The sequence below is a fragment of the Aquila chrysaetos genome, chromosome 12, assembly GCF_900496995.4.
Source record: "Aquila chrysaetos chrysaetos chromosome 12, bAquChr1.4, whole genome shotgun sequence".
Classification (NCBI taxonomy): Eukaryota; Metazoa; Chordata; class Aves; order Accipitriformes; family Accipitridae; genus Aquila; species Aquila chrysaetos.
Genome location: NC_044015.1, coordinates 19101663 through 19127991, shown reverse-complemented (window position 1 = coordinate 19127991; position 26329 = coordinate 19101663). Strand labels below are relative to the sequence as shown.

General features: G+C 36.7%; 1 protein-coding gene across 10 annotated transcripts in view; it reads left to right on the top strand.

The window, feature by feature from the left end:
- Positions 1–26329, top strand: part of NTNG1 (netrin G1) — a 168732-nt gene that overhangs the window by 121661 nt on the left and 20742 nt on the right. For 3 of the 10 annotated variants that reach the window (XM_030032435.2, XM_030032434.2, XM_030032436.2), the window contains exons 6-7: positions 12876–13043; positions 18720–18857. The exons of 1 other annotated variant lie outside the window; for it this stretch is intronic. In XM_030032435.2, coding sequence (XP_029888295.1) covers positions 12876–13043; positions 18720–18857 — 306 coding nt within the window. Of the gene's footprint in view, positions 1–5657; positions 5724–7632; positions 7693–12875; positions 13044–18719; positions 18858–26329 lie in introns of all 10 variants that reach the window. 6 more of the 10 variants (XM_041127909.1, XM_030032437.2, XM_030032440.2 and 3 more) reach the window with 6 other exon arrangements.

Genomic DNA, 26329 nt, shown 5'->3' with positions numbered 1-26329 from the left:
TGTTTTAACCGTTCATAAACAATCACTATAGAAAATAAGATATCAACATTTCAATATGTACCATGGTACCCATGCAAAACACATTGCACTTGCAATATACAAGTTTAGCTGCAGTTACTCAAGGAAGTTTAGAGAGAGCAGACATGATCTACAAAGATATTTAAAAATCTGATTATCTATAAAGCGTGGGGAGAAATTGCTGGGAAAAAATGCACTTCTATAATTCCCCCTCTCCTCTTTTTCTTTCTGTCCCTTAGACGCGTAATCAGTTTATTTCATAGAGTATAAGGGAAGAATGAGGTTTCCAAATCAGCATTCTGATTTTTAAAAAAAGATCTTGATTTACTGTTCTTCGTCAGTTGTGAATTACTGTACAATAATCCTAGTTGACCAGCCAATTTCAGCATCTTTGTAGGAAAAAGAAGAACCAATCAAAATAAAATGGAACAACCCCTGCAAACTATCAACACAGTAATTTACTTTTTTTGTCATGAGAAAGTACCTAAATATTTCCTTCCAAAAATATTTGAATTCATTGTGCACTTTTGCAAATATTTTAGTGGAAATACTTACAACTAAAGAATACTCCCTCAAACCTCATTAGTTTGAGAATTAGCCAACACATTTGTTAAAATCAGTGGATTTTTTTCTGATATCTAAAAGTTTCCAGAGCTGGATCATTGGCTTTCTTTTTTAAAAGCCTCTAGAAAGATCGCTTTCTTTTACTCTAAGACAACAATTGGACACGTAAAGGACTAATTGCGTTTAAATTCTTCCAACAGTTATAAAAGCTGTTATGGCTGAGGAGCTGCCATAAAACAACCACATCTTCACATTTATGCAGAATTCTCCTCTCTTCAAAGGAACAGGTATGAAACTTCCTACATTGCTCCAAAAAAGATTGCCTAACATTGGCCAAGTATTTTTTTTTTAAAGTTAATAAAATAAAGGGGTGACTTTAAAAAAAAAAAAGCAAACCCCAACTTTTCAGCATTTCTTCTCTCTTGATGAGTTAGATTTTGTAGTGTTATAAAAGTGAAAGGCAAATGAAAGGCAAATTTTATGTGAGATAGGTTATCATGACTTCAAACAGACCTAAAGAGATAGAAATGCTGTAATAATGATAGTGTGATCTTTGCAAGAAGTGATGGAATATGATCTGATATAAACAGACCCAATTATTCCAGCAGTTACTAAATCCGCCATTGATTTCAGTGAGCATTATTTCCTATTACTCCTAATTTTTTTGTCTAACATTAACACCTGAAACCACTGTTATGCATGTAACTCCACTGTGTTCAGCAGACATGTATACATTAGAATAGATATTTAACTCTCAACTACTCATAGTTTAAAACAGACAGTGGCAAGGCCAGTTTTCTATGACTAGAAACATGGACTTCTACTAGAATCATTAAGCTTACATTGACAATTTTTTTATTGCTTTTTTGTGTTTTAAATAGAAGTTGAAGGAAAGTTAAAAACCTGTTAAATCAGAGTCTCTCACTAGGGTTCCTTTTTGTTATTATAAATTAAATAAGTAATGATAGTTGTCAACACAAGTGCTCCCTGTCTGCCATTAGAGTGAACATTATTTAAGACTTACTGATTTATTAGTAGTGATTTTCAGCAAATGCATTGTTTGTGGACTGGGTCAGCAGAAACAGTTTAGGAGGTGAAAATACGCTACTCTGCCCTACAGCGCAGATGCCCGGGCAGCAGTGTAGTCTTCATACGCTCCATCACCTGCGCTCTTCAACCCTGAGGAAGGATAGCCCCTCCCAGTGGGAATACATTTTAATTTTCCTGCCAGCTCAGTACTTAGTTGGAGTGAGAAACCAACAAAGTGCTGATTAATTTCTGCCAACACCATGACAGGTTTTTCTCATGTGCAGCTGTCTGGTTGGAATCAGGCTGAAACTACCTGTTCATTATTTCCCCATTCTGATGTAGCCCATGGTGCAGACTGCAGTTCCAGTGAATATTTGAGACAGATTTTCTTTGCTTAATATCATAGGCAATTCCGATACTGTATATCCAAAAAAAGGATTGGAAGGGAAAAAAAAAGGAGATGATCAAACACCTAATAAATATAATGTAATCAGTTTCTCCTTACTTCATGAAAGTTAGATTATTTTTTTTTTTCCCCAGCAGTTATTTTCTGCGTATAATTGGCTTTGGAACAATAGTAACTAGAAATGCAGAAATTTCTAATGCAAATTTAAAATGTCATATCTGATTTTCTGCTCAGTCATATAGCAAACATACCTCTACTCTTAAAGGTGCCTACAGTAGCTTCAGTTTTAAATCTTAACACTAAAACATACTTTCAGAAACTTTTTCACATTTCTGTAGCCTTGTTTGCCCAAAATAACTGTCATAGAATATATTACAGTAGATTAACATAGCATATTTTATAGAATACCTACACCAAAATTCATTAGTTATTCTGGCAAATAATTACTTTAATTACAGAATGCAGTGTCCATACATGGAACTGTAATGGAAGAGCTTGGTTTATGTAGTCAACTTGTCTATAAATAGAACCCTTAGTGGTAATCACTGAGGACTAGAAATATTTTCACAAGTTGCTATAAAAGATTAACTAGCTGCTAAATGAATCTTCCCAGTGCCTGTTCAAAGGATGACTCATCTGCTCCAATATACTTGTGGGAATAACAGTCAACATTCTTTGACTTGAACATCTCACATACCTTTTTAGATAAAGCATTTAAAGTCACCTCCATTTAAAAAAAACAAACAAACAAACAATAGAAAATTTCAAAGATAAGAAGGCCAGCCTTCATCAAGAAACTTGTCATCTTGGTGATAATACATTCCATTAATAAGGATATAAGAAAAAAATATTCCTTTTATCAAAGATTTAAAAAAAAAAAAAAAAAGGAAAAAAAAGCACATAATAGAAGCATTAAGTCTCTGGGAACATTAACCACATTACCAAGCAGCCTAGAGACACTGAAGACAGCAGCTGGTCTCGGCTGGATATGACCCTGAACAACCTCATCTAACTTTGAAGTTGACCCTGCTATGAGCAAAGGCTGGAAAAAAAATGACCTCCGGAAGTCCCTTCTAAGATGGTTATAATTATCACTAATAACTAGTAATAATCACTAGCAATAATACTTAATTGGTAATCTTCAGGCACTGTAAATATGCTCTTTATTGTTTTGGGCACCCATTAAGAAACTCAGCTCAATGTAATCTAATTTAAAAGGTCAGGGAATTTTTAATTATTTTGCAGTAAGTCACAACCTCCATTTCAAGTAAGTTTGCTAAAACAAGCACAGATCTATAGCATTTATAGTTTACTAAGAAATACGTAACACTGATTTTTCTGTCATACAAGTAATGATTTTATTTGGACAAGACAAGAGATTACTTGGGGAAATCATCATCAGAATAAGATTATATATGAAATATTACTGATTATATGAATCCGATTGTATAAAATATCTGATTTCCTATATAGGACCTACAGTTTATTAAATGATGGATACTCCAGAGGGTTAGTCCTAAGGCATTACAAAGCTTTGATGCTATTACTTTTACTTCCGGTAACACCTAGGCCATTTCAGTTGAAGACCATTATGCATGTGAATTTTTGTAGTAGGTGTGCCACACGGTATTCAACAACAGAAGTAGGATATTGGAAGCTCCAGTATGAAATGTTACAGGTTTTCTGCAACAACCCTGCTGTTGCACAACGGCTAAAAGAGAAAAAGGCTCAGGGCACAGCAGGACAATTTAGTCAGTAAAGATTGCTCTTCCTTTTTTAGCTACTGATTTTTATATGTATTCTGTAATGTCCAGTCCCTTTAAAATGTTTAGGTCAAGCCTAAGTGTTCCTAAATCTACCAGAATTTCAACAGCGAATTAATTGTGCAAGTAATTTGTCTGTGTGTGCTTGAAATTTCTTTACTATAACCGGTCAGTCAGTGTTTCAGGAGGAGGAAGAGGAAGGTGGTCTCTCAGGTGCATGGAATTAGAGTCTTTCAGTGGGCTAGGGTTATCACACCACCTCAGTAAGTATGGCTTTTAGATACCTTTTGTCATACACTCTGACTATTGTGTTTGCACTTCCTATGTGTGTGAATTGGTGGATCTGACCAGTAGAGGCATGTTATTTTTAATCAATACATAGACTGTTTGAGAATCTACCAAACTGACTCAGTTTTTCTTTCCTCCATTTTCTTGATTGATAAGGAAAAAGCACAAAAATGCAAGAATATGATGTAATGACGTGATTATATCACAACTTGCCTGATTCAATTGGAGAAGACTACCTAACATGGCACAGTGCAGGTCATCATCCTTTCCTTGAATTGTTCTGTCTGTGGGAGGACTTTTGGGACAGCCAGTCCCACCCAGCCAATTTCTCTTCACCCTTGACAAATGGGTCAGAAGATACTATGGGATGTCCTCCTTCCACATCACATGTTTGAAGCCCCAGTCTTTTTGTTGTAGCTTCCTTGCAGGTCTTCCACTAAGATGGACATAACAGTGAAACATACCTTCTTCAAAAAGACCTGTAAGCCTAGACCCTTGATGCCGGCAAAGTTGTGACAACGGCAATCTAATCACTACCCAACTGAATTGCTTGTAGGCAGAAATGAAGAAATAGCTCCCTCCTCACTGGTATCACCACTATGTAGACTGATGTGACTGTTAAGGAAAATGCTGTTCAGCTCAGAAAGGACACCACCACTGCAGTACTCACAGACAATAATATAAATGTGGTCCAAATCTGATGTTCAAAGCTAGGCAGATGGAAACAGAGAAAAGATCATAACAGAAGAATAAGGAGAAAATAAATACCATTTCCCAGATCAGGGCCCAAAGAAAAGTTTTCTTTCTTTCCCCCACAACCCCACCCCCTTCACCTACTCTCAAGCTCCAACACCCAGCACCATTCTGCTAAGGGTTATCACTCCCCCAGCCCCAAAAAGCATTGACCAAAGGAGATGAAGCTCTAAAGAGACATAGCTAATTCTTTCGCTGAGAGACAAAATGCTTCATGTAAGTAATACATTATGTAGGGCTTTTAAGAAATGTAGACATTTAATGTTTTTACCAAAAAAAAAAAAAATAAAAAAAATCGAGCTGTAAAATATATCAGCAGAGGTGATAGGAAATAGATACAACACACACAAGTGTGAGAGCAAAAGAAAAGGACCACTCTACTGGTAAATATATTTCTTCTGATAACAGAAATATAATTCATTCAAAAGGCCCTAAAACAGGATGTTATGGTAAGGATGTGTCTTTGGTGAGAAATCCGTATTTGTCTGATATTGTTGTTTTATCTTTGCAGAGCAGATTTAACAGAATATGTTCCTGTTTTGTTCCTAGTGTTAGAACCATATATATTGGTCTAGGATATCTTCTCATCACGAAAAATTGTATTTTAAACCACAGAAGATAAATTGTTATGCACAGTATTTTATGTCCATTTGGTGTTTTGGGAATCATCAATTGCTTGTTTTCTCGTTCACTGTGGAGTCATGTACTGTTCAAGTGCAACCTAGATTAGTCCAGTAATGGATGTTTGTAACCTATGTCTTTGTCCGTATGCTTGCCTGTTTAGAACAATATCACAGATGTAAATAACAAAACCTGATTTTTCCTGATGCATGCAGATCCTCCAAAGTTTGATAGGATATGGCCGAATATTTCTTCCCTTGAGGTTTCTAAACCAAACCAAGGTAGGACGCTGTAAAATTCCTAGTGGTCTATAGTTATTGAAATTACTTTCAAGGAGTCCCACATGGTGGCAAAAGCAGTAACAATGAGAATCCAACTCATTTTTCTTCTGGTGCTAAGTAATGCTATTCTGTGAGAAAATAACCATAAAGCAAACCTTACCTGAAAAGGGAGTCTTCCAACACTCAGATTGTGCACATCCACTGCAAAAAGCCTGGAAAAGTAGACACACATATTATAAGTACTGATACACAGAAAACCCTAGATAATGTTGGACTTGTTTAGACAGACAGTCTATATTTTGAGTAAGTTTTGAGATTTTCTGTGTGAGAAAAGATTGTCATTGTCTACATCAAACCCATTTTTAATGTCATTTCCACTTTGTTTTCCCAAGTGAGCTGAGAGGCGTTGTCAGCTTGTGTGCCATCCACAATACAAGCAAGTTCTCTGCAGGATAGACTCATAGTTTTCTACAATTTGAGTGCCACACAAAAAAATTACTCACAGACTGTGGCATGATGATTAGCATTGAAAGAGACAGAACGACTTTTTAAGATGACTAATAAAAGTAAGATTCTTTGTTACTTCAAGTTGTATTCAGCTATACTTCACATTTTGAAATGATTGTTCATTATAAAAAATAACGTCCTTTTGTCCCCCTTATTTACTGCCCTTTGCTCCCCAAAAAATCACTGCAGAAATCTGGCCTGTGGCTTGCTTTGACTGTTTGAAGGGTGTCCTTTCTGTGCTATAACACGTACAGATGGAGAATAAAATTAATGAAAAGGTGATCTAGAAAATAGCTACTAAACTGAACAAGATGTATTGGGAATCTGTTGGGGAATTACATTGGAAGGGCTGTAGTTAAATCCATTGATCACAATGACCAAATCAAAACATATGCACATATGTATAAAATCTACCATGTTATATGTGCAAGTTTCTATGTGCCCAACAAAATAGAAAATACTAATTGATCTGTGCTCTCTATAAGGATTAGCAATGTACTTTAGGTGCATTATTCACATATATTTTAAATTAAATATCCCTGATGAAGTGATACTTGGCATTCCAATAACTTCATTTAGCCCATGTTATATTTTCCAAGCTTTTGCATATGTTCCTTAAACAAACAAAAAAATCCCCAGATTGATCTCTGCTCTCTGTAAGGATTAGCCTACATTATTCACAGGAATTTTAAATCAAAACATTCCCAATGAAATGATACTTAGCATTTCTAATGGATTTCATAGCTTAATTATACTGCTTGTGATCTCAGACTTAACTTCATTGCAAAATACGTCTTGAACAGCACAAAATTATTCACTGTTTCTTCCCCAAAAATAAGAATTTTAGTAAATTTGGTATCGATGTTTTGTTAGGAAGCACAAAACACAGAGTTAGAAGCATTTCTGTTCAGTTTTTGTCTTTGCAGCATATTGTTACAGTGTTTAATACTTATTGTGGATTAAATACTTCAGTCAAGGACAGTGTATGAAGAGAATCATTACAGAAATCTGCCTATACCTAATATCATTTTATTGGTTTTTTTTTTGCTTATGCTATTAGGCTAGAATGAATATGCATACAAATTTAATAAAACCCTTTGCAGACCACTCTAGTTACCATATAGTCATTGGTCATGGATTGGGAGAAATCATCAAATAACCTCAAACTGCCAAAGTGCCTAGACGTGAATGACATTCCCTTTCTTTATCTTGGATATTACAGCTCAAATGATTCAATAGTTGATAGTATATAACTCATTTTCCCTAACTTTCACCCTTTCCTTACAAAACAATAACTATTGTTAATTTAAAAGTTTGAAAATAAAGAAGTTTATTTTATTCTTTTGATTTGTTCCTATATGATACATTTTCTAATTTACTGTTCATTTTATTACCTATCCAGTTGCTCCTAAATTAGCTATCTCAACTGTTTCTTCTGTTCAAGTTGCAAACCACAAGAGAGGTAGGAATTCTTGGATTCATACAGTGATTCCATAGTGCTCTGTGTTGTGAATACATTGCACTGTATGAATCTGGAATATCTGTGAAGTGTACCCATCACCTTACTGGTGAGGCATCTTCATTAACAACAACAGAAGCATTAAGTCGCATAAACATAAACCATACAAAGAGAATAAATATGCTTCTTAATCTCTGCTGGCATATAAAGTGACATGGCATTTGTTTTTAAAGGAATTAAATTTTGAATATGACCTTTCAGATTGTTGCCTAGAAAGCAAATGTTTGCTAGAGTCTCGTTTTCCTCACTGATACGCATAAATTGTAAAAGAGGATACATAAGCAGATTAGTTGAGGGCAAACAATACATAAAGCGTCAATTGTCCATATCCTCAAGAAGTATCTGTAAATGCCATGGAGTGTAATGCATAGTTATGTCTTTTAATGCATTGTAAGTGTGCCTTACATCTTCATTTTATTGTAACAGTGTGCAAATTCAGAGTGTAGGCATTACATTTTGAACTGATGTTTCAGTGTTTTATCAAAATAATGGAATTATATGGGCATAATGAGGGATGCCAGTATTCCCTCTGACTTACAGGCAACCTGTTTCATTTGCATATCTATCATTCACAGTCTGAACCCTGAGCTGTTCTCATTGTTTTTCCTCATCAATTTATCTGTAAAGAGTATGTATAAAGATGTTTTGTCTATCTGTAGCTATTGTGAATATCTCATTATTCACGAAATACATATTAACAAGGAATAGGGGTGTTAACAAATGTTTGAACTTAGTTTGACCCATTTGATGAGATCATGATAACGAGCCATACTGTTTGTTATGAAGCAGGTCATTTCTAAGGTTACAATGAAGTCTCCTTTGTTTGCCTTTTGTTACTGTATAGAGGAGGAACACACAGTTACTGGAAAATGAAAAAATATTTTAATGATTTTTGAGTGCACTTTCTTGAAATACTCTTCGAGCTTTTAATTAGAAAATGACACTGATAGCTGTCTCATGCGTTACCTGTCTTAGTTAAAAATTATGCTTCCCTTCCATGTGTGTTTACCATTGTTTCATGTGATGACGTTTCATGTTTTATTGGTCGTGGCTGAAGCTTCAGCTGAACCTCGTCCCCACAGCACAATAGTACGTGATCTCAAAGATGTAAATGCACAGCATTATAATGGGGGGGAAAGTATTTAACTTATAGAAACAAAACAATTAAATGATCAACCTCTTTATGAGCCTTCTTCAATAGGTAATTTTATTGTGCTTTCTACAACAGGATCAAGATTGTTGCAATAGAATCGTTGCATTGGAAATAGTCTTTAAAGGCTCATACAGTTAATCCTTCTGTAAGTTGGCAAGGGATTTGACAATTCCTGAATCATCCAAAGACAATTATCAAATCTAACATGGATATCTCTTCTCCCTTTTTCCTTCACATGAAACCTATCTAGCTATCTTTACATCTCCTCTGAGGTTTTATTTTCCAAACCATTTATTTCTTATTGTTATTCAGCTGTAAACTGTCTCCAGTTTATCTGTGTCTTTTCTGACATGTGGTACTCAGAACTGAAAGCAGCATTTTCTAGCACTGTAAGCTCATGTCATTTCATTGTTGGTAAACCATTTGCAGCCTGATTTTGATGCTTTTCCTCCATCTCTTTCAGTGATTGCATGGCTTTGCCAGTGCATGAAAGCGGTTGGACTGCTAGCCAGAGACATGCACCTAGAAACCTTAAGCTGTGCTTCTGACAACTCTAATAAGCAGGCTACTTTCTGATCTTGGCATGCTGGTTAAGATGAACCACATGATAAGCTAGAAAGGCCATACAGCATTGATAGGTATTAGCTTCCCAGCTGGCATGATGCTGAATGAAGTTCTACATGCTATGTTTGACTGGTTTAGGGTAGCACCTCCTGTAGCCAGTGGAGGAAATAATTCCATTTCAATCATATGAGAACCCTTTACATAGCTTTTTTTATAAACACAGAGGGATGTAAAAATGATTCACTGATCAGGCCAACAGCAGTAAGCAAAGTTCATATTATTGCACTAGCAAAAGCTGGGAGGAGGCAGGGGGGAAGCAAAAATTAGCGAAATATGGGTTTAATTGTTACCTGCCATGCCTTTTTTTTTTTCCTTTGCACCATTGCTAATCTTTGATCAGATGTTAGACTGTTTTTGAGTTAACTGTGTTTTTTTCTATACCGTGTAGCGCTTACCAATCTGATGATCAAGATTCCTAGAGCTTTCCTGTATCTTAGTATAAGTTAACTTTGAGACAAAGGCTTTCTTTCACACAGCACAGTTGTTACAAAAAAAGCAATACCCATAGGAACACAACCAAGTATAAGAATTGGTCTCATTGTTTACCTTTAATATTGATTAGCCACGTCTGAACTTGGGTAGTCCTTCTGCATATGTTCAGGAGCATGTGTGTACATTAAACTAAGTCCTTTGTACTTACTAGAGGTTTCTTCAGTCCAAATCATAACTTGGAGCAAGCTTTGTTACAGAGTGAATTACTTTATGCGCAGCTTAGTTTCTTATGCTTGTGTAATGGCTAATTATGTGGAGTAGTAGTATTATTGAAGGTCTTATCACAATTTCAGAGTGGAAGTAGTGCAGTCATTCATTGACAGAATAGTCTCAGTTTCTTTCTGCTACTTTAAACACAAAAGATGATGTAGTATAGTCTGATTTACTGGCACTTCTTTATAGTCTACATATTTTTGAAACATAAAAATGTAGTATTCTGCTGCCTGTTACTGATTCGGAAAACAAAGTAAATTATTTCCTCTAAATTCACCTACAGTATGATTGTGTTTAGCCACAAGTCTGACAAACATACCAGTAGGGTATCATCTCAGCAAAACAAATTGTCTAATGGTAGCAGAAGACGGGTCCTTTGTCAGAAAAAGAGACTAAGACAGAATTGCTTCTGAATCTGAGATTCGGAAGGATCAGATTGCTTATTACTAACCAGTCTGTCTTATTTTAAAAATCAAATACATAAAAACTTACAATTGTAACAATTTTCCCTGTGACTCCTGTTTGCTAGTGCTAGTTTCCACTTTTAGATCTGTTGCCTCTGCCCCACACATGCAGTTTTTACTCAAGCAAGATGGATATAGTAAGGGAGAAATGCTGCTGGGTGGCTGGCTGAGATACTGAATCACACTGACCAGCTGCAAAAGACAACAAACGTTAACACTTTTTTCCTCCCCACTGAATTATGTCAAGTGGTAACATACTGAGACTGATACACCAAATGTTTTACTGTACTCCAGCAGTTATAGGCATCAAAATCATCAGATTGGCATGAATGACAAAACATTGGTTTAGCAGTATAACATTGAAGAGAACAAGAATGCATATATGTTAACTAAATGTGTATATGTAAATTGAATTAATGTTTCCTGGCAGCAGAACAGCAGCTTTCAAGATTGAAACATATGTTGTACTAAGTGTTGTACAGTATAAGAAAAGATACAATCTATTTACAGTCCACTACCTCAGACAACAGCCAAAGAAATATATATGTATTAGGTGTGCATAACATACTCATAAACATGTACTGGTATTGTTATTTCTTTATAAAAATACAGACAGGCACAAATATTGTATCTGATGCCCTATAATCAGTGGGCTCATTAGATGCCCCAGCATGATCAGCAGCATACCACAGGAAAGACAGCACAGGGGACATGATCCCTGTCATGTATGGAAACATTTTACACCCCTGCTACAGCTTTATCTAATTACAGGCTAAGTCAACTTCAAGACCTTGAAGCCCTTCCAAGTCACTGCATCCAGTACTCCATTACTTTAGGAATCATACCATAATCTCTTTCAACAGTTAATAAAGTACATCTCTAAAGCATCAGTGGTTTTGCTACAATTTGGAAGAGTGTTCAAGAACCTCAGTGCCCTAATGGCTAGACACCATCTCCTAATTTCCAGCTGAAATTTCTCAATGGCCAGTTAACACCTATTTGTTCTTGTGCCAGTGTCATCCATTAGCGAAGATATTCACTTCAGATGGCAGAAGGCTATCTCCTTGATGTATTTATAGCCCAGTGATATCCCCATCTTCAGTTCCATGGACTAAACAAGCCAAACTATCCTAGTCTTTGCTTTTTAAATAGGCTCTGTACTTCTCTGATCATCCTAATAAACTTTCCTGCATTCCTTCTGATCTCAATCTCAGAGTTGAGTGATCAGACTTACACAAGCTTTCTACACAAAGCATAGCTGTGCCTTCTACAATGATATTGATACATTTCTAATTTTGCCTTCTTTCTGCATAAAACCAAGCATTGCTTGTGATTAAAGACTAAAAGGCACTAGCATTCTATGGTTAATGAAGAGGTTTTTAAAAAGTGGCTGTCATGCCAGCTGCATTTCAGATGGCTGCAGTAAGCATGCTTTCTATTCAGTACACATTTCAGACTTTTCATGATCTTTTCTAGCCCAATTGTTTTTCATCTCTGAATATAAAAATGGGTTAATGCTTACCTCAGAAGTACAGTAGAAGTAGCTCTTAAATAACACCTCTCTTCCTTCCTTTTCTTCTCTGTTAACTGCTTTAGGAGGTGCTGGCCAAAAGGTCAAACTAGAGATCTGTTTGGTCTTGAAACACTCTGGTTCCCAACGTGCCTACCAGTTAAAGTACCCTGAGTTCAGTAGTATTTTTGAGTACTCACCATTTATGTCAGAACAAAGCTTTTATTTTACTTACAGTTGTGGATTTAAGCAGGATGAAGTTTGACTATTTTGTCCACTGTATTTAATATTTTCAATATGAGGAAGTTTTTCCCGGGTCTTGATTTATACTCGTCTCAAATGTGCAAAAAGATGTGCATTTCTATCAGCGGAAACTGAGCCTCCAGGACCCCTGAAAGGTTTACAACTGCAAATGCTTCAGTTCCATCAGGTCTGCCAACAACAGCCAACCTTCAACGTCATGCCATGGTTGTCGGGTCACGCTAACCTGCCTGAAACAAACTTCACTTTCATTGCAGATAAACATCTGCTGTTGTCCATGTTACATTGATTAACATGTATGTGCCATTCATTCATACTTCTATTCATGGTTCATCTTTACTAAGCATGTAATGTGCTATTACTCTGCTGCTGTATACGTTTTGTATACATTTCTGTTCTTCCTTGAAAGACTGTGAATGCTTCGGGCACTCCAACCGGTGCAGTTACATCGAGCTGCTCAATACGGTCATTTGCGTGAGCTGTAAGCACAACACTAGAGGTCAGCACTGTGAGTTATGCAGGCTGGGCTACTTCAGAAATGCTTCTGCAGAGCTGGACGATGAAAATGTGTGCATAGGTCAGTCCCGGGATAACTGCGGCTTTTCGTCTGTGCCTTTTCAGCTACTGGCAGTTGCTAGGGTCCACTGCTGCTTACTTGCCAGTTGAGCCAGAATGAGCTTTTTCAATGGATAAGAACATCTGTGTAGACTTTTCACCTGATTTCCGTTGCCCCAAGGAGGTATTTTGAATCTGTATGTGATGATGAACCTCCCTGGCTAAGGGTCCTGGGAAGGCTTTCCCCAGAAGCCCCCAAGAAACTGATTGTGCTGTCCTTCCACAGGAGGGAGCCACGCCAGAGTTGTGCACATGAAAACTGAAGGATTGAGGCAGAAATACCTGTTCCCAGTCTCTGACTTTCAGAATTATTAGCACAGACTCTTGAATACTTGCCTGGAGACCTACAAAAGTTGCCAGCTGCATTGATAGGACATGGGGAGTGGTGTTTATTAGCCCCCTTTATTCACTTAAATTTCATGAAAACATGTTACAGCTAATTCTGCTCCCAGGCATGGGGCTGTAAATGCAGCATTGTCTCCCCTCTCCTTAGAGGGGAAACTGCAGTTATGCCCATGTGGTTAGGAACAGAATTTGTCAAATCAGTTTGACATGATGTCAATTTAGAAAAGGGATTCTTAGGTGAAAACAGTGCTTTAGACCTAGCATCTGCTATAAATACCCAAAATGCAGAATTAAATAACATGTCAGACCATAATAAGAAAAGTATATTAGGAAAAAATATAAGATCTTTATCACACTAGAAGAATATGCATTGTTCTCATGTCAACACAGACAGTATATAGCAAAAGTTAGGATACTTTAGGTGAAGATTGAACATAGTCAATAAAGGAAGCTTCATACAATGGCCAGTAGTTAACAGGTAGCCACAAAAGGCGCTGTTCTAATAACAAACAGGTGGAGGATTTCATTATATAATGTTTCTTATAGACATAAGCATTGGTAGAACCTGTTCTGGATTTTCATTGTGATTTTTTTGTTTCCATTTTCCAGGAAGCAAAAAGAAAGAGTAGTTATAAGATAGTTTCATGCCAAAATAGACTATGGGTGATTAAATTATGTTTTAATATTCTTTATAATCCGTTGCTGAGATTCAAGCCAGAAACTATTTAGGTTGCTATTATTTGTTTCAGTCTGCAGCTTGACAGATTTACATTTTATTTCATGGTAAACACCCAGATCCATCCACGCACTGCATTTCACATGTCCTTCTTTTAACTTTGCTTGGCAACACATTCAGAAAATGCGTGATCTCCTTTGACATTAATTAGTCTGAGCTAATAAGAACTTTAGTAGGCAAGTCATGATTTTGTATGACTGTGCTGAGGAGATTAACCCAATCAAATGTGCTTGGAAAAACCTCACTGTCCCTCGTATTTGTTTGATGTAGATGACGGACATCATCGGTGTGTGACATCAGGGCTGTATCATTTCAGCTGCCTAAATAGGCCTAATGAATATGACACTAAATTACTCTATTTGGGATTTTTCATCAGCTCATTCAGTACATAGTTTTCCCATGTACACTGAAATGCTAAGACAGCAGCTGTAGCTATGTAAGACAAGAAAGTTAATAAACCAGGAGTCAAAAATAAGTAAATCTTAAATTAATTTGCAACTGATATATTTAGAATGTCTCAGTAAAACAACTGTGCACTTTGAAATTGCCGAGACTCTGCAGAAATAAAATTAAAAACCCTTTCATTTAACAAGAGTCTTTAAAAAAAAAAAAAAAAAAAAAAAAATAAAAAGCAGCAACGTGATGCATTTGCTGACTTTCCTGACTTTCCCACCTTAATGCAAGCAGAAGTCTCTTGGGCTCCCATGAGAATTGTAGCATGTGAGATGACTATAGGATCAAACCCTGGTTTGCTACATGTTAGGTAATTTGTTTTAAATAAGTAATATTCTTGTTGGACTAAGACAGTTTTCAGGATCATAGTAATCATACTGCATACAAAATGTATGTATCCTAGCTGATTTGCCAACTTAAGAAGACTTTCAAACTACTTCTTTGTTTAAAGTCAGTGAAGTGAAGCAGATACTTAAGCACTTTTCAGAAAATAGAAGTTTGTGCTTAAAGTGCTTTCCTGAACTGGGGCTCCTAAGATTTAATTGGGCAAAATGTAGAGTATTTTCACCTCTGAGAGAGTTGATGGATTCACCATCCTTCTCGGTCAAGCACAAAGAGTCTTGCTCTATTGGAAACGCTCATTTCTCTGAGTTTAAAAGCAGTGTTTGGGGTTTTAAGTACGAGTGGAATGTTGGCATGAACATTTTAATAAGCAGATTTCCAGTAACATGTGCAAGTCTTATTCCCATATGAAAGCCATTTTTCCAGGCTAATTCTTTCCGCTTCAGCCATATATGTAGAAAAAGTAAAAAATGTTTGGATAAGCTAGTTTAATGGCAGCTAACAGGGCTTTGGCTCTGATTTATCAAAACTACTGACATAGTTTTCATAAATATATATGGTAAGTACATGGATAACAAATCTGTGAATCTTAGCCGATGCTAACTAAATGGAGAAAATGTAAAATGTTTCATTTTTAAAACTGACAAATTACAAAGAATTTAAATACTGAGAAGGTTTTTACCAGTGAACCAAATGCAGCACATTATACAGTGGGCTTAAATCTAATTTCATTATGCCCTTAATTTCTTTAGAAGCAAAATAAATTTTATTTCCTAAAATGAAATATCAAAAATTTGTGGATTTGTCAGTTAACTGCAAAATTACCTCATATGGGCAACTACAGTTTCTAAATAAATCAAGGTATTTTAAAGTTAAAAATCATTCACTTGACATGCTTACAGTGAAAAAGATTTTAACAACTTGAAGAGCTTTTTATTTCTACAAGGTCTTGATAAAGTCCTAATAACTCTATTTCGGTGAATACACACACTGGCAAGCATGGATAGCATGGAAACCACCAAGTAGACCCAGAGTAATAAACATTTCCTTTCCCTTACAACATAAATACTGAAATGGTAATTATCGTCACACCTATAAGAAAGCCAACCTTGCAGTCACTGAGGCTTAAGCTTCAGTTAATACCTGTAAGACCTTTAGAAACCCTAATGATATATGGTTAAGTGAACCATGAGGGCTGTCCTGTAGCCACTGTCAACCCAGACTGATAAGCAGCAAGCCTGCAAGCTTCAGCCCATTTTCCCAACCTTCTTTTTTACTTATTTTCATTGTGTTTTGTTGGCAGCATCGCATTGATACAGTGAATCTCAGTGAACAGATGACTACCACTGTCATCTTCCCATCCTTCAAACAGTCACCAAATGAAGGTTAGGAGGAAAATTCCTTCCCAGTTCAGATCTGCAGGGGTTTTTTCCCCACCCTGGAACCTGGTGTGTGGTCTGCTTAATAGGATGATTTAGGAGTGTCAATTTAATGTTATGTAATGCCCTGTTGTTGTAAGGGCATTGGAGATACTCACTGCCTCCCTGTGGCATACTGGAATTGTGGCTTTTGAGCTTTTTAATGTCTTAAGTATTTGGCAGGTCTTGGGAAGTGTCCCACAGCCCGCAATACAGTGTTGGACAACGAGCTTGGATGTTCAGTGGACCTCTGTAGGTCATATATCTGTGGTATCAATTGTGCACTGGGAAAGATGGAGGCTAGGTTCAGTTACTGAAGGTTCCTGGGTCTGTTTGGTGTTCCAGTTTGATCTACTACTTTTGTAAAAGGGCCTGGCTTAAGGTTTTGTTCCCACTATCTACTTTTCCTTGAACAGCACAATATGGGCCTGGTAATTCTTATGTATTTTTATGATAGAGTTCAGTAGGAAAGCTTTCACTATTTCAGGATCAGGTTCTTGTTCTCTGGAAAATATAACATTATGTATCTATAACATTCAATATCATAGGCCATACATTTCTTTCACAAACACTTGTTTAGATCACTGTAACTCCATTATGTCCAACTAAGCTATTTTTAATGTACGAGAATTGGGCCCTCTGTTTCTAATGTAATTCCAAGCTTTCTGTCTTTCAAGGTTTTCTATAAAAACTCTTTAAGCAAATTTTACTTCCTGCATTCAATTTATATCTCGGTTCCATGCCTGTTTACATAAGCACTTCATACATCTGATGAACATCAGAATTTCCAGCTTTTCAAATGGCACTCACTGTGCTATAATTCTGCTCAGCCTTGCACAGTATTTTTGGCGTGTCAGTTTTCAACGTCATTAATGAATGTTGCTAGCTAATTGACTCTATTATTATTGTGGAACTCTGTTTGCCAAAGGTAACTATTCTTCTTCAGCATGCCAAATGTTCAAAGTGCCATCTGTAATTTATAGTTAATAAACACTGAGACAACAGATGACAAATGTCTTCCTGGTAATTTTTTTCCTGTTACAGTTTTTCCATTGGATTTTTTTTGTTTTTACTTCCCAGTTCAACTCTATTTTGTCAATTACAATTTCACTGAGGTTTAACCTAATGCTAGGGAACAACTGCTAAAGGTAGTCATCAAAGTAGCACTGATTCACAGACGTATAAAGCCAGACTCCCAGCAGGTTGCCCAGATTCAGGAATCGATCTGTGTATCTTTTGCCTTCAACAGCAGCAGAGATCAGACACTGCCAAAATGTGTCTGTGGTCTCAGTTGACAGTGGAGTTACTCTGGGTCTACATGGGTCTACATACAAATAAGATACAGCCCTTCATTTAAAAAAAAAAAAAAAAAAAAAAAAAAAAAAAAAAAAAAACAAACAAACCAACAGGGAAAAAAAAAACCAAAACCCAAAAACAACTGAAGAACAGGAGCGCCAAAAATGAGCTCTGCTAGCTACTGTCTTGTCGTCTTTGTTCAGCTAGTTGAAAGCTGAACATGGATATTGTATCACGTTAAAGAAAAGGGCTGTGAATGAACAACACAGTAAGTGTTGTGGGAGGAAATGGGTTACCCTAGTCATTCTTTAATATAGGTGAACACACGTGGAAAATATACAGTGGGGAATGAGCCTCATTGCATTTTCCATCTGCCCACTGGGAGGTGAGAGAAATGAAAATGGCAGCGTAAAGCCACTTCTGATAAGTTTTGCATTACATTACTGCTCACCTCAAGCTTTTCATTGTGGAATATGTAAAAGGTTTATTAACGTCACTGATAAATACAATCTCATCAATTTAATGGCAGATATCCATATAAATTATTATACTGCACAAAACTATAAAGGAAGACTATCTTGGAAATAAGTAAAGTGCATTTATATAGCCCTGTAAAGACATTCAGCATTTCTGAAAATATTGAGTAATATAGATAAGCCTGTTTTAATAATGCAAAACATTTCACCCTGATGGCACATTGATATATCCATACTATACAAAGCTTTTCTAATGTTCATTAAATTATCAAAAATATTCTTACCAGAAGAGAATCTGTTACAATCACTTATCCTCAAAGACCATGGTATCTTCTGCCTTTATACCTTTTCTGTTTACTTTTTCTCTTCACATCATAAAATGTCTCTTCCTGAAATGACATATGCAAACAAATAAATGGACCTCTAGTAGTTATATTCACTACTCTAGATATCCTTAATAGACAGTCTTCCTTTACCTTTAGCACTGGAAATGCACCCTTTATTGGTATTGAATGAATTATCACCATATGTAGACCTGAATCCAGTGTGTATGTGTTGTCTTGTTTCTGCAGACTGTTATTGTAACCCTTTTGGTTCAGTCCATGATCGCTGTAATGACAGAGGATTTTGTGAGTGTAAGGAGGGAACATCAGGGCCTAAATGTGATAAATGTCTGCCGGGATATATCTGGCACAGCTTGGGCTGTCAACGTAAGTAACTCTGAGAGTCGCCCCTCTCCTGCAACTTTGCTGCCTCTGCGTCTGTATGCTATCACGTGCAGCTACTTAAGAGCAGAAAACGAGCAAAACACTCTGCGAGCTGTAAGACTGCCATACTCCCTGAAACGTTTCAGAGACTCCCAGATGAGGACAGTAAATTGACTGTGTCATCCATTTATTTCAATATGCTTTCAGTGTCCTCTCTCTTTCTCTTGCTAACGCCTGGAGGAGCTCCCCCTGAAATATGTAACTGTGCATGGCCTGCCAACTGTGAAATAAGTTTTGTGTACCAAAATATTCATTCCATATTAACTCCAAATTTAAAATTCTTACTAAAAGACAAGGTGATTTCTCTGCATGTTCACTTTTTTCTGTACTAAACTTCTTAAGTAACTTAACTATGCTTTCATACCTCAAAACTATGTCCCTGGACAATAAAACTGCAGAACACTGGCTCATTACCTGTTATAATTAGTGAAAACTAGACAAAAGGAAAAGGTAAAAAAAAAAAAATGGAGGTATACTTAACATCCTTAAAAATAAGAGCTGAAATTTTGTGCAAATATTGCTAGAGCAGATGTTGTTTCAATGCTTAGTTGTATATTTAGCTTCTCTTCTGGTTAACAGGTCTTGTAAACAAGTGAGTGGAAATACCACATCGGTATATAGAGGATTAGACTTCTATTGCAAATTTCTTTTGTAGTAAATTCTTAAGATTTATTCTTTATAACTGTTTTGATCATCTACTTCCAGAAACTCAGGAGAGTCCTCTCATGTTTTTCTTTCACCGTTTCCCCGTCTCTCTGCATTCTTACACACACACATTAAAGAAAGATTTCTACAAGAGCTTGCTTTTGATTTTTAAGGCTAAGAAGCACAAGAAAGAATGTAATTACTGACACCCATTAGCCAAATATTATAAAATTGGCTATATAGCCACACCAATGCTCTAAATGCTGTAAAACAAACGCAAATCATATATCATAAATTTAAAAAAAAAAATAAAGTTAGAGATTACTGCTACCTCTCCAAGCGATGAGTACATCTGAAGTAGAAAATCTGGGGGTGTTACAATTCAGCAAATATATCTGGAAAGAAAAACAATAAATAAAGAATTTCAGGAAAGATAGTGATAATTAACCAATTAGCATCAAAGATAGTATGTGAAAAGAAACGAAGTTTGCATGGGCAACGCAGTTAAATGTTACCCAAGAAAACTGGACTTCCTCAGCTTCTGCCAGAAAGCTCCTGTTTATATTTGGCAGGTTATTTGAACCATACTTTTCACATGTAGTTGTTAACTGTACGCTCATTTTCTGCATGCTTGCACTTGAGTTTTGATTCACAAAATTATTGAGCACTTACAGTTGCAGCAGAAAGCATGCAGAGTAGTGTTTCAAATCTCAGAGTTTTCTATTATTAACATTTTGAAAAATGAGATCCTAGGTATTTAAGGAGAAAAAAAAAAAAAAAGCACTCAGAAATCATAGTATCTCCCTCTGCCTTGCACCCTTTATGTAGAAGGAGGTTGTCACCACCCTTGTACCTTAACCTAGGTACTGACAAAATAAGCATTAGAATTTGTGAAGCATCAAGATACTGTAGTGACAGGAACCACAGGAAAAAAAAATTTAAAAGTAAATCAATATGATTCTCTGCAGTAAAATTTAATAAACTACAGTAAACACCATGTCCATACAGTGGGTCTAAAAAAAGATATTAAGTAGCTGAGATATTGGAACAGGTCTGGAGGTCTGTGGAGCAAATTTTACAGTCATATAATTAATATAATAATATATATACCAGCTTGTCAAACCAATTGCTTATTAATTGCAGTATTTCCTATCTTTTCAGGTTTGGACATTATAACCCCAATAATGTTCTTTTAATGAGGACTTTTTGAGCCCAAGATATAATTAGCCTGATTTTAGCTGAATCGGAGTATTTGTAAAAGCTATAGACAGTTTCTGGAAATGCAAGCTAGTGCCTTTATATTTGCTGACAAAACTAATTAAGTTTCCCTCACTGTGTTGTAATTTTCTGAACAAATCTCAGTCTGATTGTGTAACTGTTAGATATTCTCCAAGTTTGACCAGATTATCTGATCAAATTCAGAAGAAAAACAACTAGATGCGGTTGTCAGCTTTATGGAACAGACATCAAATTGCCATGTTTTACCAAGCACACACTGATTTAAATCCCATTTCAAGTCTTTTCGTGGAGGAACAGAATTTCAATTCATTTAATTTGCTAGTGTGGCAATTTTAGCTTTGTTTGTTATTTTCCCATTGAAATCTAAACAAATGACTGGGCAAGCAAGCAGACTCCAATATACAAGAAAAATAAGAACTCATTCTGCTGCCTTAGTAAAGCTCAAAATGATTATTTGTCTGGACATGTAGCATGTGGTTTTGATCTGTTTCCCTGAGTTTGTGCTGTGCAGAAATGTATGTATGCAAAGATGGATACACACCCACACACAACAGACCAATATGTGTTTACTTTTTGTTATACATAGCCTATTGGCATTATTAAGAAAATCTATTCTTATGGACCTTTGTTGCTAAAAATCATTGACCTAGGGCAACCAGAAGTTTGACCTATAAAGAAATAAGTTAAATCTATACCATAGCTAGTTTAATTACTTGTATGATTGTATTAGTAAATGGAGTGGCTTAGTTTTACATATTAGTCATCCTATTTGGGAAAAAACAACGCTAAAGTCCTGTTTGTTTTGTAAGACTCACAATGTATCATTCCATAAATTACTGTTCGAAGTCTACCTTGTACCACATGTGGGCAGAAGACACAGAAGCTATTATCCTCAGAAGTATTCATTTAGGTACCTCACTCTTACTGATTTCATCTAAAACCTCTGAGGATCTAGGCAGAGCACTCATTGCTTGGCATCTCTGTGCATACAGAGGTCAGATGCAATTTTAGAGTTTGCCTCCTAGATAAAAAGCACTGTGACAACAGCTGTTATCTTATTGAATTCAGGGTTTATACGGCATAGACTTAGCGGTCAGCAGGGTCTGGTTGGTACAGGAAGGTTTTCTGCCCTCAGAAAAAGAGGCACAATAAATGCAACTGTGCCTTGTGCTACTTCTAAGCCCTCCCCCAGACCCATTCGTGCCGCAGGCACCATGCGTGCAGGGAAGCTGCTGGGGTTTAGCTCTCCACCTCCCTCCCAGATACTGACAATGGTTTTCTCACCAGCATGCATACATAGATCAAAGCGCAAGGAATTAATTAAGAACAGCACAGTCTGGTCCTGAAAGCCTTTTAGAATTCCAGAAACATGAGAAAATACCTAGCTATATTTCATTTTTCTATTTTATAGAAATTAAACAGTTTCCTTTAAAAAGGAACATAAAAACAGAAGAAAAAGCTCCAAGCCTGGCAAGGAATTTAACCAGCAACTACAGCTGGTTTGGGCCAGTCTTAAACTGAACATACTGCTTTGTGATAAGAGGGACCTGTAACAAAAGGTAGAAACATTTGCACACAGAAGAACTGCCTGAGTTTTAAAAAAATGGATGAAGGCAAAACATTAAGCAGGAGCATTCATTTTATTTTCTAAGTGTACTGCTCATAGTCTTGCATCTTTTGTATTTCTTGGCCATGACATTTCAGGTGACTAAATTCTGTTGCATACATACAGGAGCATTTCAAATTAACACCTTTTAATTTCACGCACAGAAGAATTGATTCCAGAACCAGCTGCACATTTAGCCAATCAGGCAAAGAAAAAGTGACTCTTTTGCCAATCTCACTTTACCAACACAGCTCAAATTTTCATTAGGCGTGATCACCCCACAGGGGAAAAGGTGAGGGAAGGTCCAATGATTAATATTATTCACTATCTCCCTTCATATGAGCAAATAAAGACATTTGAACTTACAGCCCCACAAAGGCCTAGACCAAGTACAAGAGTTACCAATGGTAGCTTGTACCCAAGTTAAACTCCATGAGTTATTTATTGTAAAGCACTGTTTCAAATCATCTTGGTTCAATGGTGTAAATCTTAAACAATTAGTGAATGAGTTTTCAGCCAGATGCCTTATGTCAAGCTCTGAATAGTTTATTTTATTTCACCCTTTTTCGTTCATTTTAAGTACTTTTTATTAAAGCAGCAAAGGATTACACTCTTATCTTCAATGGTCAAACTGTGCTCAGTGCTTGTATCTGTCTTCCAGACTGAACTTGTATTACTCTGCAGCCTGTTGATAATTCCTATTCTGTCACAGTGTGCATTCAACTTATTATACGATTATTTAAATATAAGCTTTTTTGTGTGCATTTTATCATGTGTTACAAATGTTAGAAGCCAAGGCATTTGATCAAAATCATCATGCAGATTGACTTGCCAAAGAAAATCAAACCTGAAATTGTAACCCTGGAACTTATATTAACATTTGCTTTTGGAAGTTAGCGTTTACAATTCAGCAAGAAAAGATATGTTACCATCCATTTCTTAGGGAAAAAAAAAAAAAAAAAAAAAAGCAAACAAAACCCTTTTTTAAGAAAGTACATCATGCACTCCTTTCTAGACAGAAATTGTCTCCCCCACTGAAGGTTAGTGATCTTTTATACATGTTTGTACACAGATGTATCCTGTGAGTCCTTCAATACCTACACATTGAACTTGTACCTGGGGAACTATACTCTGTAAAAAGAAATAGAAATTCAGAACCGGGATGCCCTGCCTTCCAGTTCACCTTTGCAACTGCCTCTGTGGGGAGCCATAGACAATCCATCTGTATCTTTTTACATCTTTTTACCAGTAGCAGTTTTAATGCTTTTAGCTGGTCAGGATATGGTGGGATTTCCCCTCTGCACAGGTGCTGTATGTACTTTCAGTTCTGGTGTGGTTCGGTGCCAGGACTGGTGCTAGTAAGCGCACTGCCGCGCTTGGAGCTGGAGGGAAGCTGGAGGGAATTTATTGAAAAGGATAAAGTTCTGATGGGGCTGAACATCGCTGTCCCCAAAGAACAATCTCCCCCTGGTCTTTATACATGAAATACTGATTTCGCAATACCCATCTTACATGATTGTTATGCAGACTGAAGAAATTTTGTGTGTATAGGAGTTTGGATGTAAGAGGAACAGACTCTGCTTCAAATGGCTCCAAATTTAAATTCAGACTAATTCTCCTTAAATCAATCCAGAGTCCCACTGCTGCAACTCAAGGGAAAGTATGGCTTACAGATGTAAGACCAGCAAGGCAAGATTACAAACAAATTTACAGCGTTACCAGGCCTGATTCTCAGATGATGCAAAACATTGATTCCACTCAACTCAGGGGAAGCATGCTGACGACTTATACATGTAATTCCATACTGGTATCCTGGGTCTTTTAAACCTGCAAAAATACAACATGAATGTGTGTATAAACGCATTCATTCCAAAATACATGACCCACAGAATAACCGTACAGATACAGGGATACATAGAAAATTGTTCACCAAAGTGTGAATATCATGGAATAGTATTATTTTTTAATAAGACACTGGATTTGAAGGAGAAAAAGAAGGTTGATATCTCTCTGGGGAGAGCATATCTTAGTCAGAATAAACACGTCAGAACACAGACAACCTATTCAACAAAAATGATGACGTGAAGCATCTTTCCTCCATGAAGAGCACAGAGAAGAAGATAAAAACATAGGATGCTTTCTCTATATAGTTATTATACAGATCTGCACAGTTACTGTAGCATGCCTAGGTTGGGGATGAAGTCTCCTGCTGCTTTTAGTACTGCTGCCTACAAAGTGTGTGAAATATTGTGGAAATGGAAGAACCTGCAGAAGGAACAGACTAGAGGGGCATTGCTGAGAGCTCAAGGACATTATCTCAGTGTCTCTGTGCTGAAAGGAAGGCTTCTATGAACAGTATGGGGATTGTGAATGAGGTAACACCTGTGGGGGGGGAAGCCGAAGAAAATAACAGGTCATAAATCAACCAGAGAATGAGGTATAGAAAAGGGGGCTAGTTAGCATAGTTAACATCTTATTAAGAGGCACTAGGCTCTTAACAGACAGCAGCTCTTCACTTCAGGAGATTTACTCTGATAACCTGGCGATCAGACTTGCTTTCTCCAAAGTGCAAAGAAATGGTTCAGTAGCAACATTTATACACCTGACCTTTAATAGCATGATTTTTCCCCAGCAAGGTGAAGGATTGGATTAGAGCGAAGAGGTGGTTCTCCTCTTGATCTTGCCCAGGTGTCAGCTTCAAAGCTGCTATTCCATGGCTGTCTAAACTGCTCTCTCTAATTGCAAGTGCTGCAATCCCTCTTCTCCCAATTCCTAACTATTTAGTCCCACACCCCTAGCAATCTTTCAGGCACTTGTTTGACCTTTCATTGAACCATTTCAGATCTAACTCAGCAGGGACACCAACCAAAAAAGAATAGTTTTCTGCTGTGTTAGTTCTGTAATATGAATCAGCAACGGGATGGGCAACCAGGAGCACCCTGGGAGAGCATAACCCACTCAGCTGGGGAGTGACGTAACACTGGCAGCCAGCAGTTCAGCTGGACTAGGCTGCCATGCAACCGTAGCACATCTGTGGGATCAGTATTCTCCTCTTTCCATTGTTAGACCATTCACATTATAGTCTAGCAAGTTGCTGGTATTTTTATCAGACAAAGCCACATAATTTCAGATGGATGCGCAGGTGGATAATTAGATATAATTATATTAGATAATCTTCCTAAAAAAAAAAAGAAGTTCTATACTCTCCCAAAAATAGTTTAAAAACCCACTAACCTACGGAAAAACAAACAACTTTTTAAGATTCTCTTGTACTGAAGCAGAATCATAAGTTTTTACAGATGACAAAACTAGGATTCTGCATGCAGAGCCAAAATGAACAGTGGTGACAGACATGAGCAGAGTGCATTTCAAAACAGACCAGTTTTAAAAGAGTAAATACAATTTCTAGGGTCTTCAGTGTTTTTGGTGCTGTATCATGGGAGAGTTCTGAACAACTAAATATTAGGAAATTCATGAAAAGTTAAACAAGTAACATTATTTGTTTTCTTTAGTCACACGATTTTAAAATGGTTAATATTTGATAGCACAATGATAAATATTTTAATATAGTATATTGCAGTCAGTTAGGAATAGATCAAAAAGATACAAAGTAAGCTCCACTAGATAAACTTTTATTAGGTACATGAAATAGAACATAAAGCTTGATAGCAATTACCATTTAATCTATTCACATTTGGAAACGTATTGAAGGGGAAACTTATAACTCAGTTGTTATGAATTATTAAATGTTCATTTGAACAGTGATGTGCAGGACTGCTTTTCCTCTGAAAAATCTGTCACGCTTTCCTTTTAAGCCTGCTCAGTGGCCATAACTTCTATGTAATTTGCCTGCTCCCTGCTTTTTTATGAGGAGAGAAATAAAGAGATCAATAGCACCACAGACATGGCCAGATGGGACACTTTT